Below are 18,979 nucleotides of genomic sequence, written 5' to 3' on the forward strand. Positions count from 1 at the left end.
CCGAAATGCAAGCAACTCGGTACCAATTGGCAGTGCGGAATCGAAACACTTACTACCTTGGTAAGGTTCGAGCCCCATCTAAACCTCTGCCGTGCTATAGGTCCGGCACCCGGCTGCTATGCAACTCCACATCGAGCCTACAAATGTCAACTCTACCCGCATTTGGGTATTAAACCACAACCACTACGATACTCCCCAAGGGACCGTACCCAAGAACCGGCTAGAGTAAACTTTACTTCACAGTGGGGGCTCCTGTTCGGCGCGGTAGCAGAATTAAGTCTCCGGTCAAACCTCGTAGCCGTAACTACTACCAGTTGAGTTTCCGTAATGAATTGGGAACTGCAGCAATGGCAATAATGGTTTTTTTCGCGTGAATAGGCGTCAAAGAAGGTCAAGGTGGATCTGTTCGTCATCAGGATTGTGACAAAACTTTTTTGGAATGCACCTAGCATAATCTACACTGATTACCTTGAAAACCAACCGTTTTAACAATGATTTGGAGAAAAAACTACAACTTTTGGCTTAAAGGAAATTATTCTGCTTCATACAAAATATCACCATCCTATTGACCTACTCTCATGTGAGCCAGAATTAGAAAATTTGTTAAGGGTGTGTGCATTGCACTTAACAGTTGCATGTATATGTTAAAACTGTACTATATGTAAGCCACACATGGTGAGTACACACAAACATATTTGGGCATCCATATGCAGCAGATGTTTGCACTTCAACTGTCCAAAACGCTGGGATAATTGCGTGAGAATACAACACATGGATATTATCGATTTTTCTGAAAAACATGTGTAAAAAATACAGTTCAGTTAATGAATTGTAAAATAATAATAATAACAAATAGTAAATTACTTAGTGATTTTTTTCTTTTCACTTCACCTCTGCATATGCCGAAAAGTGAATATCTGCATTTAAGTTCTTTTACATACATATATGCATTAGGGTGCCTCACCAAAAAAATTTGCGTTTTTTCCAGCGGTATTATAAAATTGATTATATTTTAAGACTTCCGCCAAAATATTACGGAAAAATAGTAAGATTTACGTGAGCTGGACCAATTTGAAAATACCACTAAAAATCTCATTATTTTTATTCCATTGATAAAATTTTTAAACATATTTATGCAGGCCATCTAAGCTTAAACTGTTCTATCATCTAAAGTGATTTTTTTTTTAAACTTATTTTATGTATGTATGTATTTATAAAAACTCGATTTTCGGTGGTATTTGCAAATCGGTCTAGCGCACGTAAATCTTAATATTGTTCTGAAAAACAGTACGGATTTTTTTATGGATGGTGATGCTCCCTAATGTATGTACCTATGTACATAGATATGTATATTCGTTTCTTATAGCAACAGTACGTGCAAGCAGTTCTCGACATCAAGTACCAGAGTGATAAAGTGTATATTATTTTTAAATCCTTCAGAAATATAACATGCTCTCATACACATACTTTATACATTCATATGTGCATGCCTTCAAATACCAATTGGCTGACGTTTTCGCTGCATTTTGCTATTGTTGCTGTTGTTTTGTTGTCATGCTGTACATGTATCAAAAGTAAACCAAAATTAAAATTCAACCTGCATATCCGTGAATCCATGAGAACATTCCATGCTTCTCTTTTCTTACGTTGAACTCAATATTAATTTAATTTTTTTTTCACTTCAACCCATTTCATTTCTTCCTTCCTTCTTTTATTATAGCAAAAAGACATCGGCAAGCCATAGATTACGATGCCAACTATGTAAACATTAATCTATCTAACAATATTAATGCTGCTAACCAAAACAACACACAAATCTCTTACAATAACCATAATATTGAGCGTTTGGCTAGTAAAGCAGCAACAGGGAGAAGAGAGAATCGTGGTGTTGGCATTAGTGACAATAATGATGTGATATCTGAAGGTGATGGACATGCTGGTGTTGGACATACATATCAGTTGAATTCAGCGGGGATTACTGCCCAAATTAAAGCGACGAGCCACGAGAATACTACTAGTACAGCCAACATCGCTGCATTGTATGCCAAAACACATGGCGGCGCTTTCTATCAATTCACAGCAGGCATGGCAGGTAATCAGCCATATGTGGAGGATATTTGAGAGAAACGTCAAAGGCAAGAGGCAATGCGATACGAAGAGCTAATTCAGCAAGCATCGAAATTAACGAAAATTGTCATAGTTATTTTCATGTTCGCATTAGCGAGCACTTATAAACCGAATTTACTAGGTTTTAGAAATGATTTCTGTAATATAAATTGCACTGAATTTAATAGATGTTAGGAATGAGGAAAACTGTGTACGCCGCTTACTCTAAAAGCGGCTTTGATTTGTAAATTGAATTCCATTTAGAGAGAAAGAAAAATATCCTTTTTTACAGTTATTTTAATTTTTTTTTTTATATTTACTATAAACATGAATTGACTAGTTGTGTTTGTCTACAAATTATACAGTAACTTGCCAGCAACTCTCTAGTAACTTAATTTCTGAGAATTAGAAAAAATATGCAAAAGTACGAAAACGCAAATCCAGTAATAATTTGCAAGTTTCATGAACATCTGATAGATTGCTTGTTTATTCGCAGCAAATTCTTAATAAAACAATACATTTTATATTTAAATAGATTTATTTTGACAATTTCAACAATAAAACAATATGCGATCAGCTGTTTTTTGTACTGACAAATTCTTACAAGTAAAAATTTATCCAGTAAAAACTTGCGCATTCAACTGTCATTTTCCACTCTCTCAATTTCCCCTACTTTGCAAGTTTTTGCGTACGTAAACGCCAAACATGAGAATTCGTAAAAACTTTTACTGGATTTTACTGAAAATAAGTAAACAAACACAACTAATGTAGTCATTGAGTTACAACACTTTAGCAACTAACAAAAATACCTATATATACATACATATGGGCGATTCCATCGTCACGGGTTGGACATTTGTACAGAAAAAATTTGTTTATTGTTTAAATTTCAGTATAAAGTACCCAACAATTCTACACTACTTAGGCTGGTGCCTCTTATATAAAAGAAAATGCTTAGCACCGTCAGCAAAAAAATTAAAATTTTTGGGCGTAATTGTTAGAGTTTGTCGAATTTTTATAATTTTTGTAAGAAGTTTGAAATGTAGATTTATGACTTTTATAAAGAGAAAATATAAACATTAGATTAACAAAATAAACAATCAAAACTGGTCAAAATGTAGGTTAACTTAATCAGCTGACCACAAGGGTATATAGATAATGGAGTCTAAACACTTGAATTATGATTCGAAAATTATTTGACAGTGCATTCAACACAACCTACTTTGAACTCAATCAAAAAATTTACTTAGAACTTAATATCAAAACGCAAAAAGGCATTAAAAATGCATTTAAAGCTTTAATTTGTTAATTTTTGGTTGATTCAAGATTTTTACAAAGTCTTATCCACACGTTTGTTAGTTTTATAAAGAAAATAATTTTTTCACTGAGATTCAATTTCCCATGGAACCTCCCATATGTATATACATACATACATACTTACAAATGTACAACCAAAAATTTGCATTTGAAAGTGAGTAGCTTGAGAATATTTCGGTAACACGTTGTGTGTGCTTCAACAAAAAAAAAAATTAATAAAAAAATGCAAATTAAATCACGCCTACATATGTACATGCATAAGTACATATGTATGTGTGTAAGTGCATATATAAGTTTATTAATAAAACGAGGGTGTTAAAGTTTATGCACCGTTAGCCGGAATTCGCCAAATATTAAATGGAAAATTGCCACGAAATGTAGTAGGGTGGCGTTTGGAAATAAATATATGTATGTACATATGTGTAAACTGCATGTACACATACCTACAGTGGTCAAAAAATTTATAGCCGCACCATATTTTGACAATTTTTGACATATGACATAGGCAGTCTGACGTTTGCCAGCAATATATAATTTAAAAAGTAAAAATTCAAACTCACACACCCATTCTCATTTTCCACCTCAAACAACAACAATTGTGAACAATTTCGTTTTTTTATTTTCAATTTTATATGATTTTAAAATGCTGTCGAACGTCAGAAAAAAAATCATGGCCGACGAATTGAGAGAATGAATTTACCTTGTAATATTTATATCATGCTTTATTATACTAAAATTCAATAGGCAACAGAATCTTTCTAGAAAATCTAATTAAGAAGCTGACATTTTTACGAAATTTTGATGATTTTTTTTTAATATTTCACAAAGTTGGAAACTTGGATTTATACGGGTTTTGTTAAAGAATTAACTATATTTTTATAAAAAAAAATAACCAAAACAATATGTTAAAACTGATTAAAATGGGTGCGGCTATAATTCTTTCGACCACTGTATGTGCAATTCAACTAAATTCGTCTAATAAAAATATATACATACATATGTATGTATTTTTGTATGCGTGCATAAACATCTCCCTCTATTCTTTACCCCACCAAATAATGTGTGCACAGATACACATTATAAATTATTAATTCGTAAGCAATCATATCACAAAAAAATACCAAATAATATAAAACAAAATATTAAAAAAAAATATATACTTTCACCGTAAATCGCTTGTAATTAACAAATATAAACATTTATGAACTCAGAGTGCGCAATCTGCAAGCCAAATAATAATTTTTCGTGTATTAACACAAATGCAAAAACGCGTATAATAACGATTGCAATTACAAAAATATTGTAATGAATTGCATTTTGTTTTTTTTTTTTTAATTTTCAAGAAAAATGTATTTAAATATTTACAAAATGAATTTTAAAAGCATATTTAATTGTAATTAAAAAAATAATAACTGTATTTAACATGATGTAAAGTAAATAAAACGCATGTAAGTTTATGTGAAATAGGTCAAAAAAATCTAATTTCATTTAACAGGACATAAGTAGGCAAAAAAATAGTAGAACCAAATAGGATAAAATTCAAACCTACTTTGTATGTATGGACATACCATCAAACAAAAAATATTCCCTTTACCAAATATAGCCCACAACGCTGTTACGTTTTGTTATAAAATTGAGCAGAAAATAAAAAAATTAAAAAACTGCGATATTTTTTGTGTATGTACATAAATTTGTTTAGCAACGTGTTTCTCTAAAGTTATTTTCTTTAAAAGTCGATTGTTTAAATTGAAATAATCTAACAAAAGAAATGAATTAATTGTTTAATAAATATGTATGCATATACATATCGTTGATGAAATGCCGAAAGGTCCCAACCAAGTTACATTGAACAGGTAGTATCAGTAGAGCAGCTGATTTGATTTATTTTCAAATTATTTGGTCTCGAAAATGTCAAATATTTTTAATTTTTTCTCACAAAAATTCTGAATTGTTAAAATCCATTTGCATGTGAAACCTTTTTCCATACAAAACAAGCGATTGAATAGCAGCTTTTGGAACGTTCGCCCAACTCAGCAGCACAACCGCTAATTACTGGGCCTTGCAAAGGATGGATCAATGCTTCGAGAAGCAAGCAAATTTACTAGGAAAGAAAGTTGCATCAATTTTTATTTTTTCCAATTTCAATTTTTTATATAATTTTTTGTATTTCACATGGCACGCTTTTATTTAGAAGAAAAAAATCAGAACAGTTTTTGACACTTTCGATACCAGAAGCAACAACAAAATACACGCAAATGTTGTTTTTGCTCTACTGATACTACCTGTTTAATGTGCCTTGGCCCCAACTAACACTATTTATTGTATTTTTTTTCAGGAGAGCCAAAAACGTTACATAATTGAAATAATAAAATGTTTATTATTCATCGATATGAATTTTAGTTAAATACCAATACCTAACATAATTTAAAACAATCTTTTTTTTCATCAATTAAGTCGACGAACATGATTCCCCTAACGATCTGGATGGCCTTTACAGAAAGCATTCCTGTCCTTTGTCTTAGATATGCCAGTATAGTCCTTACCGTTCACCCTAGTTTTTGTATTTGTGGCACGCCGCACAGTGGGCCACCACATACAAGTTAGCCGGGAAAAAATGTTTTATTGGTTCTGATTCTTGGATTTGTCGTAAGAAGTGGCCATTGAGAAATTCACCTTGATCGGGGATCGATTGGATGGCTCCAGGGGTCCTTTTAGCAAAACGGTATATTGAAGGTATCTATATATAAATAAGCCACAATAAAATTTTTAACCCCCTTATTTGAGGCCATCGTTTGCTCGATTTCAATGAAATATATACCGATTTAAAGGATGTAACTTCCTTTAATCCAATAATGTTAATCCCGATACATAGGAAGCATCTGACATACATACTAAAATGTGAAAACCGATATATCTCTAAACCCAATTATGCTGGGCAACTGTAACTTGGCACGGATACACAGATTCTAATTATTTAAGGGGGCGTGGCACTTCCCGTACAATTTGAAATTTTCATATCGCTTATCTCTGGAACCGCTTATGCCACCGTCCTGAAATTTTACACAGCAACATATGTGACACGTAGAGTTAAAAGAGACCTAAGGCCAGAAAAAATCGATTTTCACCTTCTCATCGACTCGTATAGTAAACGGGCCGCTCTTTCCAATGCAATAAACCGCAGGTATCTAACTGCATTAGTTTTTTCACAATATCACTTCAAAGTTAGGTACTTTTACAAGAAAAAAGTACAACAAAATCAAATCTGACAAACAACACTGAAATTAATCAAATTCGCTTGAAACTAGTTACTCGGGGGTTTTCGAACATCGGATTCGTAATAAGTGACCCCGTTTTCGGTGTCAACGACATTTTTGAGTTTCACAGAATCCGAACAAATTTTAAATTTTTTCCGCCATATTGGATGCGCCATTTTGAATTTTTAAAAACGAACATCGGATTCGTAATAAGCGACACCAAAAACCCCCTAGTAACGAGTTTCAAGCGATTCCGATCAATTTTTAAAAAGGCATCCGCCATATTGGATCCGCAATTTTGAATTTTGGAAAACTAACATCGGATTCGTAATCAGCGACCATTAAAACGTTCAGAAGCATCAAAATCAACTTGGTAAACTTCAAAGTCGTTTTTCTCGAAATCTTTTTTTCTGAGCGTAGGTGTCTTTTAACCTTACATGTCACATATATTAAAAATTGCTGACTGGTTTAAAAAGTAGACTACAAAAGACTAAAAAAGGCAATAGTCCCAGCGCGATTTAAAAACTAAACCGAAATTTTTGACCGAGTTCACATGCAATCATTACACAGCTCACTGATACTCTCGTAAAAACACATACAAAACAATCACAGGGTAAATATTTTAGACAATGGCGTGCGAAAACACTTTCAACAATTAACGTTTTAACAAAGCGCCACATTTCTAGCAATATTTTATACAGAATTCACATTTTTCACAAAATTTTCGCGAGCGGTGCGGAAACTTGACCGAAGCGGTTAAGCGACGGCGGAAATTTGACAATGCATAGAGTTGCATTTATGTACAATGCGGGGTAAAATGAGTAGCGGCGACATCTGTTCGTGGATTTTTAGCCAATATAAAGTAAAACATTTTATACATTTTTTTATACTAATCAATATTAAATAGCTAAATCCTATGGTTTTAATACACAGCTGAGCAGCGTCTGCCCGACGGGCTACTGTGCGGCGTATTCGCGTATACATACACTAGGGATGTTAATTTTTTCGATGTTTGCGATCCCAGGATTTTCGGGATGTCTTTGGTTCAATCCCGAGATCCCGTCATCAGTCCCGGGATTTAGATATTTATTATTTATCAATGACCTAACATGAAAAAATTGCATCAATATGGGTTGAGAAGCTCTTCTACCATATAATAAATAAAAAGTAAATGGGTTTGAAACGTACTTTTTCATTTAAAGTGGAAATTATTTCATAAGTAACAAAACGACAGACAGTAATCTAATTTATATGCATTTAATAATACTTTAGTGTGTACATATCTGATAAAGTACTTTAAAAATGCTCGAAAAAGCTCGATGTAAAAAAAAAATAATTAAAAAAATGTATTTTCTGGTTGAAAGAAGTTCATAATTCTAGTGGCAGAAATAAAAGAAGCGCCTTAATTCGACCAGTTTTGTCTACATTCTTTTTTTATCCAAAATTTATATATTTTATAAAAGTCTACTTCATAATACACATAATTAACTGCATATGTATAAATGGGCATTTCTCTCACGCCATTATTTTTTTAAAAAAGACTTTATCGAGCCCTAACCGCCAAAATAACGTAAGCGACATTTGTTTTCAAAATTTTCTTTTTGATGCAGAAATATTCCTAGAGCATCTTAGATGCATTTCTGCATCTAAACGAAAATTTTGAAAAAAATGTCGCTTACGTTATTTTGGCGGTTAGAGCTCGTTATAATTTCAAAGATATGGTTAATTTCATAATTTATTAAAAATATTAAGGGCAATGTAAAAAAAAATATGGGTACCAAATGAAATAACTTTTTTGGGTTCACAAGGACGAATAGGAATTGAAAATTCCCCTTTAATCTATTTTCTTTTTTAAGCTAATAAAGTTAGTCCTTAACATATAATTTTTTCAAAAATAAGAATTGAAAAATTTCAAGGGTATTCAAGGATAAAATTATAAATAAACTCTAGGTATTTTCAATTCCTACCCGTCCCTTACGGACCAAAGAATGTAATGTGTTTTAACTCTACAGAATCTTCTCTTTCATTTGATACCCATACTGATTTCTTAAGAATATTGCACTGAAATTTTTAAATCATTTTTTGAATTACTCATATCTTTCAAATTCTTTTCTTTTTAAAAATCCTGACGTCAGATAGAAAAATTAAGACCGCAATTTTACTATATTTGGCCCTTGGTTTGGCGAATATATAAATTTTTTTTGTGTGCAAAATTGCCTGCCGCTTATAATATATGTATTACATGTATATTGAGCTACACATTTACAAAAAAAATGCTAAATATTAAATAAACAAAAGAAATATATACAAAACTGGGCAACATAAAGCGTTTCTATTATTGCTACCAGTGTATATTACAAGTCCCGAAAATTCCGGGATTCTAGTCAAATAATCCCGGGATTTTCGAAACTTAAAAAAGACCGGGATCCCGGGATCCCGGGATTAACATTCCTAACATACACGCTCTGCTTGGAAAGACAGCGAAAGCTTCATTCAACCGCACGACTTGATCGTACGCACACAGTGACATCAATTGAACGCACACTACAAAAAATCTCTGCAGAAGCTGCCCACCTCTGTTTTAATATAACAAAATTCTTTCGTCAACTGAGCTAAGATTTTGTAAGTTATTTTGATATTTTTTTATAAGTACTTATGTAACTTTGCATCGCAATTGCAACTCTGAGTGTTGTCAAACTTTTGCCGCCTTTCCGGTCGTTTCAAATTAATTTCCTCCGCCCCTCTGCTTATTAGGAGGTAGCAACCAATTGTATCTCGCATCTTTGCACATTCACCAACAGCCATGAATGTAAATGTGCTTTCATATCGTCGCCTGGGTAAAAGATTGTCGTAAGCGGCATACGTACGTGCGTAACATACGATAATATTTTACCCAGGCGACGATATGTTGAGTTTGAAGCAACACCACATTTCGCTGTGTTGATGTCGTCAGTTCATAAGCCTAGATTTTAAGCCAAATTTTCTATATATGAAACCTAGAAACTAGAATTAAAATGTTTTGGTTTGATTTTTAAACCACGAACTTTTTGGTTTTAGTTTTAAACCACTCATAGCAGAACATCATTTTCTCGGCTACCTGGACTAAAATTTAAATAAAAATTGCTTAAAACTATTGACTGGTTTAAAAAGTAGACTATAATAATATATAGCGCAGTTTAAAAATTAAACCCAAATTTTTGACCGTGAAGCAATACATTTTTGTTACTACATTTCGTTTTAAAAAAGACTCACCTTTACTCAATAGACAGCGCCAAATTTAACTTTGTTATTATTTGCACATTGCAGCACTTATTTTACACACACACACACACATATTTCAGAGCCTTTGCATGCTACCATCCCACGCTTACCGCAGCTCTAGGGAAAACACATAAGAAACAATGCCCGGACAAATATTTCACTTATTTGCGAGAGAAAACACTTACAATAAACTTATTAGCAAAGCGCTACAGTTTTAGTAATACATATTTTACACAGAATTGACATTTTTCACAAAATTTTCACGAGCGGCGCGGAAACTTGAGCAAAGCGGTTAAATGGCGGCGGAACTTTGACTATGCACAGAGCTGCATTTTATGTATTTATGTACAATGCGGGGTAAACTGAGTAATGGCGACATCTGTTGGTGAAGCTTGCGCTTATATTAAGTAGAAGCATATTTTATCCATTTCATTTTATAATGTGCGATAATAGACAGTGCGATCCACGGATTTTCATCAAACAAAACGATACATAATTTGCGTCAAATCAAATACATTTTTTGTGAGTTGTTTTGGTATTTTGTTTTTTATTAATTAGAACTTAACTTTGCCGCACGAATGCAACTCTGGCCGCTGTCAAACTTTTTCCGCCGTTCCGGTCGTTTGTCATTAGTTTCCCCTTCCGTGTGTGAAAATTTTAGTTGCTTTTAGTTATACATACATATTGTAGAAAAAGTTAAATTGTTTCAGAGTTTTGTTCTAAAATTAATTGTTTTCTACATAACGTAACAGCTGTGCATGTTTTCTTTCGAATATAATGCAAATCTTACTTCAATATGTGCCTGCACTTTGTGTTTCATAGCAATTGTTTTAGTGGCTGAATGCAATCTAGAAAAATTGCCAGAAAATGATGTCTAAGAGTAAAAAGCAAATAAATTTGTAAAAGTTTCCGGCTCAATCTATATCAAAATCCTTCATCTACGATATTTTAATAGTCATTAATAACGCAAGTACAAAATTCAAAGCCTCATTATTTTATTTTACTTACTTGTAAATCTATAAATGCACCGTTTGAAGAAATTTATAAATGCACATTTTCAAGAAAGTTTTGAGATTTCCTCAATTAAAAAATACTTTATGAACATTAATAATTCATCTCGTTTTAAATATCAATCAGCTTTCAACCCGCAGAAGCACGCACTTTTGCATTTTCCACATTAATATAATTCTCTTGCACATCCTTAACCATAAAATCTACTAAATTATCCAAATCATAGTTATGCTGCCAACCCCAATCGCGACGTGCTTCTGAATCATCGAAAACTTGCGGCCACGAATCCGCAATCGCTTGCCGACCATCTGGCTTATAAGTGACTTGCAAATTTGGAACATGACGGCTCAGTTTAGCAACCAGCTCTTCAGGTGTGAAGGACATTGCTGTAACATTGTAGACGCGTCGCTTCAAACTCTCCGAAGGGGCACACATAATTGTATGCAGAGCGCTGCAAGGATATGTAGATTGGTAAAGTGCTTGATAATTATTAGTGGGTGAGAAATAATCGTTAACATACCCGTGTCGTTCAATTAATGTAGCGCCTAAATCGGCATAGGCCCTTTTCCCTTTACAGCAGCATTTTATTCGATTCCCAAACAATATTTTAACTTTTAGCTAAACACTTCAAGTTCAAGAAGCCCTTTTAATAGAAACTTAATAGAAATAAAAAATTCAAATGATCAAATTTAAATAGCAGTGGAATTGCTGCGCTTCATTGTAGTTGGCTTAACAAATGAAAACGTGTACAAAGCAACAACAGTTTACGTGGCGAACTTAGCTCAGTGGGTAGACTGCTGCCTATGGCGGCTGGGGTCGTTGGATCGAATCCCAGTTGAAGAAGTGTGATGAGGAGATGTGGTGATCTCCGAAATAGCTATAACTTCTACCAAAAATGTACATGAACTGTGTTTTTTTTTTTAAATTGTTGAAAATAAAAAAAAAATCAAGGGAAACTGATTATTTTTTAATTAAAATCAAACCTAAAGTCACTTGAGCTACTTAAATTGAACGGCGAAGATATGTAAATTAATTTTGAATTGTTTAATATTTTTTTCAATTAAAAATTATTCAGATATGCTGCTGTGAACAAACATGTCTTGGTTTAATATAATTTTTGTGAAAACACTCGTAACACGGTGGCACAAAAAAAAAGTCATGAAATACACTCGAAACAAAACCTGGTGTAGGTTGTAGCATGTTCGAGTTCAAGATGAAAATAGGTCCCGTATATTTACTGAACGCTCCATTTTTTATTTAAAAAAAAAAACGTAATTTTCGTACTTGATGCACTTATCTATTAATAGCTCAATTATTTTCCATCCGATTTTTGAAATCGAACAATAATTTTTAGTAAATATTGATGAACTCCTTAGCTACACTGCTCAAAAAATCTGCACATAAGGCCTTATTTTTGCTTAAATTGCTCTACTTCGACAGTGTCAGTTTATTTGAAAATAAATTTTCTTATAGATAAATACCACATATTTGGCACTTTTCATAGAAATTTTTGAAATTAGCGATGATCAAAGTTCAAAAAATTAAGAATAATAGGGGCACATTAAAATTTAACCGATGAAAACTCCCAACATGGCAAGTTTAATAATATACTTTTATACGTAGTTTTAAAGGAATAAATCCTATTTTCAAAACCTGATCGATTTTCAAAATGGGATGGAAAATAGTCAAGCTATTAATAGATAAGTGCATCAAGTACGAAAATAACGGTTTTTTTTTTCGTATAAAAAATGGAGGGTTCAGGAACTATACGGGACCTATTTTCATACCTACAACCTAAACTAGGTTTTGTTTCGCGTGTGTTTCATGATTTTTTTTGTAGGACCATGTAATTACTTGTCTACTCAAAATATTTTCGACTCACCGGAGACAATCCTCAATGTACATCATCGGTAAACGCGTATCAGGGCGTAAATAGCAAGTGTATTTGCTAGTGCGTAATGCTTCGTGAAATATGGCGACAGCGTAATCTTAAAGGAAGAGTAGGTAAGAGCAAAAGAAAAGAAAATTCATAAAATATATTGTTTTTTTTTTGTAAATCTTTTTTTTTGTCTCTATGATATACTAATTACAATATATTCGATTTTTATTTTTAAGGCGTATGTTTATTTACCCTTCATGAAAGTTTGTCAAATAGGAAATTTTATTATATTTTATGTGTATTATTTTATTATTTTTTAAGTATTTTGTTTTTTGGATTCTACATTTGCATAGCTTTGTTTTGTTCTTTTTCAACAAAGAGCGCCTGAAAATATATTTTTCCTTCTCTATTTCGCGCCTATTACTCGTATTCACTTAATTGAACTGGGTTAAACTCATTGTGCGGTAAATTGGTGAATGCGCCGTATCTTCAATATAATCGCCTTCGTAGCCATAAGCGTCAGTCTTTTTGCCCTTCCCGCTGCTATTCAATTATTGAAAATTGCGATACTTAAAGGGGAAATTGCACATTTAACAAAGTGAAAACAATCGCAAAAGATACACTTTCTTTATTATGATCAATGATGAATGGAGCTTTACTGCATACATATATATGTATATGTGCATTTGTTTTGTGCATAATTGAAATTTATTGTTTAACTGCATAAATACTTTTTGTGCGAAATTGTAACAAAATTTTGATTTTGTGCTCTTTTGTCTATTAGTTTTTACTCTATTATATTCTATTTTATTTTACTTTATATCGTTTTATTTTATTAAATTTTAATTTATTATATTTTATTCATTATCTTAAATTTTTGATCGTTTAGTGATCGACTTTTCCTTTCCATACTATTCAGTACTCACCAGTGGTGCCACCGCCAGGTGGATCGCTAGAAATTACACCCGGGAAACGCAAGCACCTAAAGTCCAAGCCAAACTTGTGGAAATAATACTCGCCCATTAGCTCGGCATGCACCTTCGACACGCCATACATAGTACGTGGACGTTGAATCTATGAAATGAAAGGTGAATTGAGTCAAGGAAACGGAAGTGAAAATTATAAGGTATGTACAATACATGTACATATGTACATGCTATATTTCATGAGCTTGAAAACCTTTGGCAAATGCATTTTTTTTAACAAAAGAAAACTAAATAGAAAGTGTTCCATTTAATAACGACTCACCGTCACATTTGGTGTAGGATTCCGTGGACTGTCTGGCCCAAATGCGCCAATGGTGCTCGGTACGAAAATGCGTAAATTGTACTGTTTGGCAAGTTCGATGACATTATGTACACCTTCGATGTTGACGCTGAATTTTGGTAGAAACAAAATTATGTATTTACGAGCATATGTATGTTTAACAGTTAAATGAATAGCGTGTGCGCCGGTGCAAACAATTTCTTTTTCGGGAACCAAAGAAAATTGCAAAAACAAAAAAAATCAAAGTATTAAATGCAAGTGGCATACGAGTACAGTAAATGCAAGCGACATATGTACGTTCGTAGGCATGTGAGCAGACGACATGAAATTAAATTGCCAACAACACGCGAGTAACTACTTCTACAAGTATTTGGTAATATATTTGCGTGACTAAGTGAAAGTCTTCCTAAATTATGACATATAATCAACGCGCAGACAAATAAAATAAAAGCTTACAAATCCAAGAAATGTAAACAGTGCATTGACAAAAAAAAAAAGAATTCTGAAATAGCCGTACTTGGCAGCCATATTATTGGCATGCTAATTTTACCAGTTATGAGGAGCACTTACCGCACCGCCAGCGGCACATTTTGCTCGCCTATCGCGCTCAATAACGCTGAGAAATGTATCAGCCAATCGACGCGATGATCAACTACGATCTTTTGTAATCCTTTGAAATCTAAAATATCAGCAAATATGTAGGGTCCACTCTCCACTACTTGCTTGCTGGGTTTAACAATGTCTGAAAGTATGACACTTTCATCGCCATACTGGGAGCGTAAGCGTTTGGCGCATTCGATGCCTAGTTGGCCGAGACCACCTGAGAAAGAAAAGCTTATTATTTAAGGATATTACATAGTGGTACATGGCTTAAACGTATGTACATAGTTAAAGCAGCAAAGCGTAAAATATAGAAATTTTTATACCCGAGCGCACTTGTGCACAAGGGTATATTAATTTTGTTCACATAACGGTTGTTTGTAACAGCCAAAACGAATCGAGATAGATATAGACAAATGTGTACATAAATGATCAGGATGAAAAAAGAAATTGATTAAGCCATGTCTGTCTGTCCGTCCGTCTGTCCGTCCGTCCGTGTACACGATAACTCGAGCAAAAATTGAGATATCTCAACGAAATTTGGTATGTAGGTTTCCCTTAATCCAAGGTAGGTTGGTATTGAAAATGGGCGAAATCGGACCTTAACCACGCCCACTTCCCATATAACGGTAATTTCCAGAAATACGAAAACTGCGATATTTTAGTAACTACTGAAGATAATTCACTCAAAATTGATATTTACAATAATTTTTAGACGAAAAATAAGAATATTATAAATTTTTTTTATAATATTTTTTCCAAACTTGGCACAGTTGTTGGCCTTCGCACAACATACCAAATGACGGAAAATTTTTAAAATCGCTCAATAACCACGCCTATTTCCCATATAACGGTAAATTTCAGAAATACGAAAACTGCGATATTTTAGTAACTACTGGAGATTATTCACTCAAAATTGATATTTATAAGTTTTAGACGAAAAATAAGAATATTATAAATTTTTGGAAAATGGGCGTAGCCACGCCCACTTATGGTTACATGTGTATATCTTGGTAACCGCTGCACCAATTTCTTCCAAACTTCGCACAGTTGTTGGCCTTGGTACAGCATACCAAATGGCCGAAAATTTTTAAAGTCGCTCAATAACCACGCCTACTTCCCATATAACGGTAATTTAGAGAAATACAAAATCTTCGATAAATCAGTAAATATTGAAGCTAATTTATTCAAAATTGATGCTTGCAACAATTCTTTACCAAGAAATACGATTATGGTAAAACTTTGGAAAATGGGCGTGGCACCGCCCACTTATGATCTCATATAAGTATATCGGTAACCGTTCTACCAATTTGTACCAAACTCGGTGTGGTTATTGTGCTTGCCACATATAAGCAAAACGTTGAAAATTATTGAAATCGGACTAAAATAACGGCCGCTTCTCATATAACGGTAAATTTCAGAAATGCTTTAAACTTCAATATTTCGAAATTGAAGGACGCTAATTTACTCAAAATTGATACACCCCGGCTTACCATCTAGCGGAAGGTTTCGGAAAGGTGAAAAAACATATATTTAATACTTGCGCCGGGTATTTAATGTTCGGCTTCGCCCGAACTTAGACTTTATTACTTGTTCTGTTTAGATTTTGTATAATTTGCTAATTTAAATCTTTGAAGTCGTGAGGGAAACCTTTTTTCCTTTGATCCTTTAAAAAATATGGAAATCTGTATTTTGTATGGGACACCCCTTTATTGAGTTCTATTTATTAAATGAGGACTTCAACGAAAATTTCAAAATTGTAAAACAACTTTTATGGGTCGCTACTAGAGCTGTTAATTTTTGCGCTTTTTACGATACCGGGATTTTCTTGATTTAGATATTCATTACTTTTCGACAACCTTAATTGATAAAATTGCATCTATATTGTTTGAGAAGCTCTCCTACCATAACATAAATAATAAATACATAGGTTTGAAACCTACTTTTTATTTAAAGAGGCGTTTTTTATTTTTTCTCTCTGACGTCAGAATTTATTTTAAAGGACGTTGTAATTTCAAAGATATGATTAATTCCAAAAATTATTTAAAAAATTCAAGGCAATATGGATACCAAATATGGGTACCAAATTAAAGAGGAAATTTCTTTAGAATTTAAGATAATTAAAATTTTTTTGATTCACAGGGACGAATAGGTAATTTTTTAAGTTGTTTAAAGTTATAAGGAGGAAATTCGAGGATGTTATCGAGTTTATATCAGTCCTCGTTGATTTTACGAGTGTATTTTAATTTTTCAACCATATTGCACTGAGCATCGTGCTAAACTTTGCAATAACTGTTAAATAAAAATCAAACTTTGAATTTTAAAAGAAATTGATTTAAAAAAATTACATACAAAAGTAATTATTCATTAAATGTAATTATTCGTAAATATTTTAAGTGGTTTGCCTTTCTAGGAAAAATCTAAATTTGGCACATTACTAAAACTATTCATATAAATTCACAGTCATCGCCAAATTGACTCATCATGCAATATTAAGCGCTTTCAGAATACTAAATTGCAGCATTTTTAACATTTTCGTGAAAACTAAATTACACAAAAAAAAATAACTTGAAAAAATACCAAGAAACTCAGGTATAGTAGAGAATAAATATGAACTTTCTAGGCTCAAAACGCATTTTTTAATTTTTTGATAACAAAATATGTCAAATTGTTCCAATTTTAATATTTTAATATTTTCAAATCCTGGTCGAGATCGCTAAAAATTATTTTCCAATTTTGAAATTGTTGTGAATGCCTTTACATTACATGTTGATATTTTTTAAGGGCCACCTTAATGTGCAAACATACATATTTATGTATTTGTACATATTCGAAATAATTTGATGAATTTTGGGAAGCTTTGATTTAAGATTTTAGTTGTAGATTAAGGTCTTTTAAGACCAAAATAAAAATATTTAACTTTTTTTCAAAAACTTTGGACCACGTTAACCGATTTCCATAATTCTTTATTTTTTATCTCCGGTATCTCCGATCCCATATTAATTTGGTTTAGATCCGATCATTTTATCATGCAGAATTTAACGGTAGTCTTAAATTTTTATATAAGAATCGAAGTCGGTTTTGTTTTTAACTTAAAAATTACTTGTTGTTTTTAAATCTTGTAAATTCTTTTTAAAAAATATTATATGTATTACTTTTATTTACAACTGAAATTGTAGTTTCCTACTTGGACGATTTAAAATTATTATCCCTTAATTTTTATAGTTTTTTTCAATTTCAAAAAGTTTGGTTTTTGATTCAAATTAAAGAGAAAATATTGGCAAAAAATATTATTAGCCGAAAAACTATAAATTAAAACAAATGCAAAGCACAAAAAGTTAAATTTGGCATATTCCAATATCAGCCATATCAGGCGTTTTTCTCGCATGTTTTTAAATGAATGCAACCTGCAGAATTCATTTTGAAAGATTTGTATTATTATCTTCGTTCGTTATACTAAATTAATATTCATCGAAAATTTGAAAAACTATTTTGCGAATATCACAATTTTGGATCCATAATACTATCAAAATATATGTACGTGTTTGATTTTTTTTTTGTTTAATCTACATGTATCAGAACACAAGTCTTCCGTCTAAGCATTCAAGGTTAAAACTAAAATTATTCAGAAATGTGAAACACGCTTTTTCCTTTACGGCAAACGAAAAAATTGGCAGCAAAATTTTTTTCCACACGTCATGTCACGCGTGTTTTACCGGTCTGAAAAAAGATTTAACAAATGTCCTTGTAGAGTTTTGTGAACTTAAGTTGTTTTAAACTTTACTTTTATTTATGTATTCTAACTTTTTATATTAAAAATCTTGTGTAGATAAAAAAAACAATTTATCAATTTTCAGCACCGCGCGATTTCTTTATACAGTAATAACCAATTTTATTGTTGTTGCTCCGAAAATATTATGTATTTGACTTACCGGTTATCAAAATCTTCGGTGGTCGACTTTTACTATGCTGAGCGCGTTTATTTAGCGCCTGACAGACGATTGGCGTTAGGCACGCTGTATTATTAGTGATCTTATTTTGCACGAAAGTCGTTAAACACTTTCTCAGCATTTTCTTGGAGGAGAAATTTCAACTTTAGCAATTTCAAATTTAATAAAGTATTTAAAGTTTCAGATTTTCGTTAAAAATTTTTATTTTTTATTTTATTTTATATTTTATTTTATTTTTGTTTTCTTATTTTCTTGTTTATAAATTTTTATTTCTATCCAATTATTGTGTGGAACACTTTTTATACTCTGTATATTTTAAATCTAAAGCCTTTTTA

General features: G+C 32.3%; 2 protein-coding genes across 2 annotated transcripts; one reads left to right on the top strand and one right to left on the bottom strand.

Annotated features, from left to right (window-relative positions):
• The first annotated feature begins 1,216 nt into the window (after window positions 1–1,216).
• LOC118739333 lies at window positions 1,217–2,143 on the top strand. Its single transcript, XM_036470594.1, has 2 exons — window positions 1,217–1,574; window positions 1,721–2,143. Exons 1-2 carry the CDS (start codon window positions 1,481–1,483, stop codon window positions 2,119–2,121), a joined length of 495 nt encoding a protein of 164 aa, XP_036326487.1. The 5' UTR covers window positions 1,217–1,480; the 3' UTR covers window positions 2,122–2,143.
• Window positions 2,144–10,930: 8,787 nt separating this feature from the next.
• On the bottom strand, window positions 10,931–18,765 carry LOC118740170 (L-threonine 3-dehydrogenase, mitochondrial). The gene is made up of 6 exons (XM_036471666.1): window positions 18,627–18,765; window positions 14,665–14,914; window positions 14,077–14,203; window positions 13,755–13,902; window positions 12,832–12,937; window positions 10,931–11,400 (listed from the first exon to the last, which is right to left on the bottom strand). The coding sequence occupies exons 1-6, from the start codon at window positions 18,763–18,765 to the stop codon at window positions 11,079–11,081; spliced, it is 1,092 nt and encodes a 363-aa protein (XP_036327559.1). The 3' UTR covers window positions 10,931–11,078.
• Between the last annotated feature and the right edge of the window lie 214 nt (window positions 18,766–18,979).

The sequence above is a fragment of the Rhagoletis pomonella genome, unplaced genomic scaffold (genome assembly GCF_013731165.1).
Source record: "Rhagoletis pomonella isolate Grant_MI unplaced genomic scaffold, Rhpom_1.0 Rhpom_scaffold_00005, whole genome shotgun sequence".
Taxonomy (NCBI): domain Eukaryota; kingdom Metazoa; phylum Arthropoda; class Insecta; order Diptera; family Tephritidae; genus Rhagoletis; species Rhagoletis pomonella.

Bases quoted from the DNA above. Each gene is read 5' to 3' on its own strand.
- LOC118739333 (XM_036470594.1), top strand. From the start codon at position 1,481: ATGTGCATGCCTTCAAATACCAATTGGCTGACGTTTTCGCTGCATTTT. The intron at 1,575-1,720 runs GTAAACCAAAAT...CTTTTATTATAG, and splicing joins ATGCTGTACATGTATCAAAA to CAAAAAGACATCGGCAAGCC.
- LOC118740170 (XM_036471666.1), bottom strand. From the start codon at position 18,765: ATGCTGAGAAAGTGTTTAACGACTTTCGTGCAAAATAAGATCACTAAT. The intron at 13,903-14,076 runs GTGAGTCGTTAT...TTCATTTCATAG, and splicing joins ATCCTACACCAAATGTGACG to ATTCAACGTCCACGTACTAT. The intron at 12,938-13,754 runs GTGAGTACTGAA...TCTTCCTTTAAG, and splicing joins ACCTGGCGGTGGCACCACTG to ATTACGCTGTCGCCATATTT.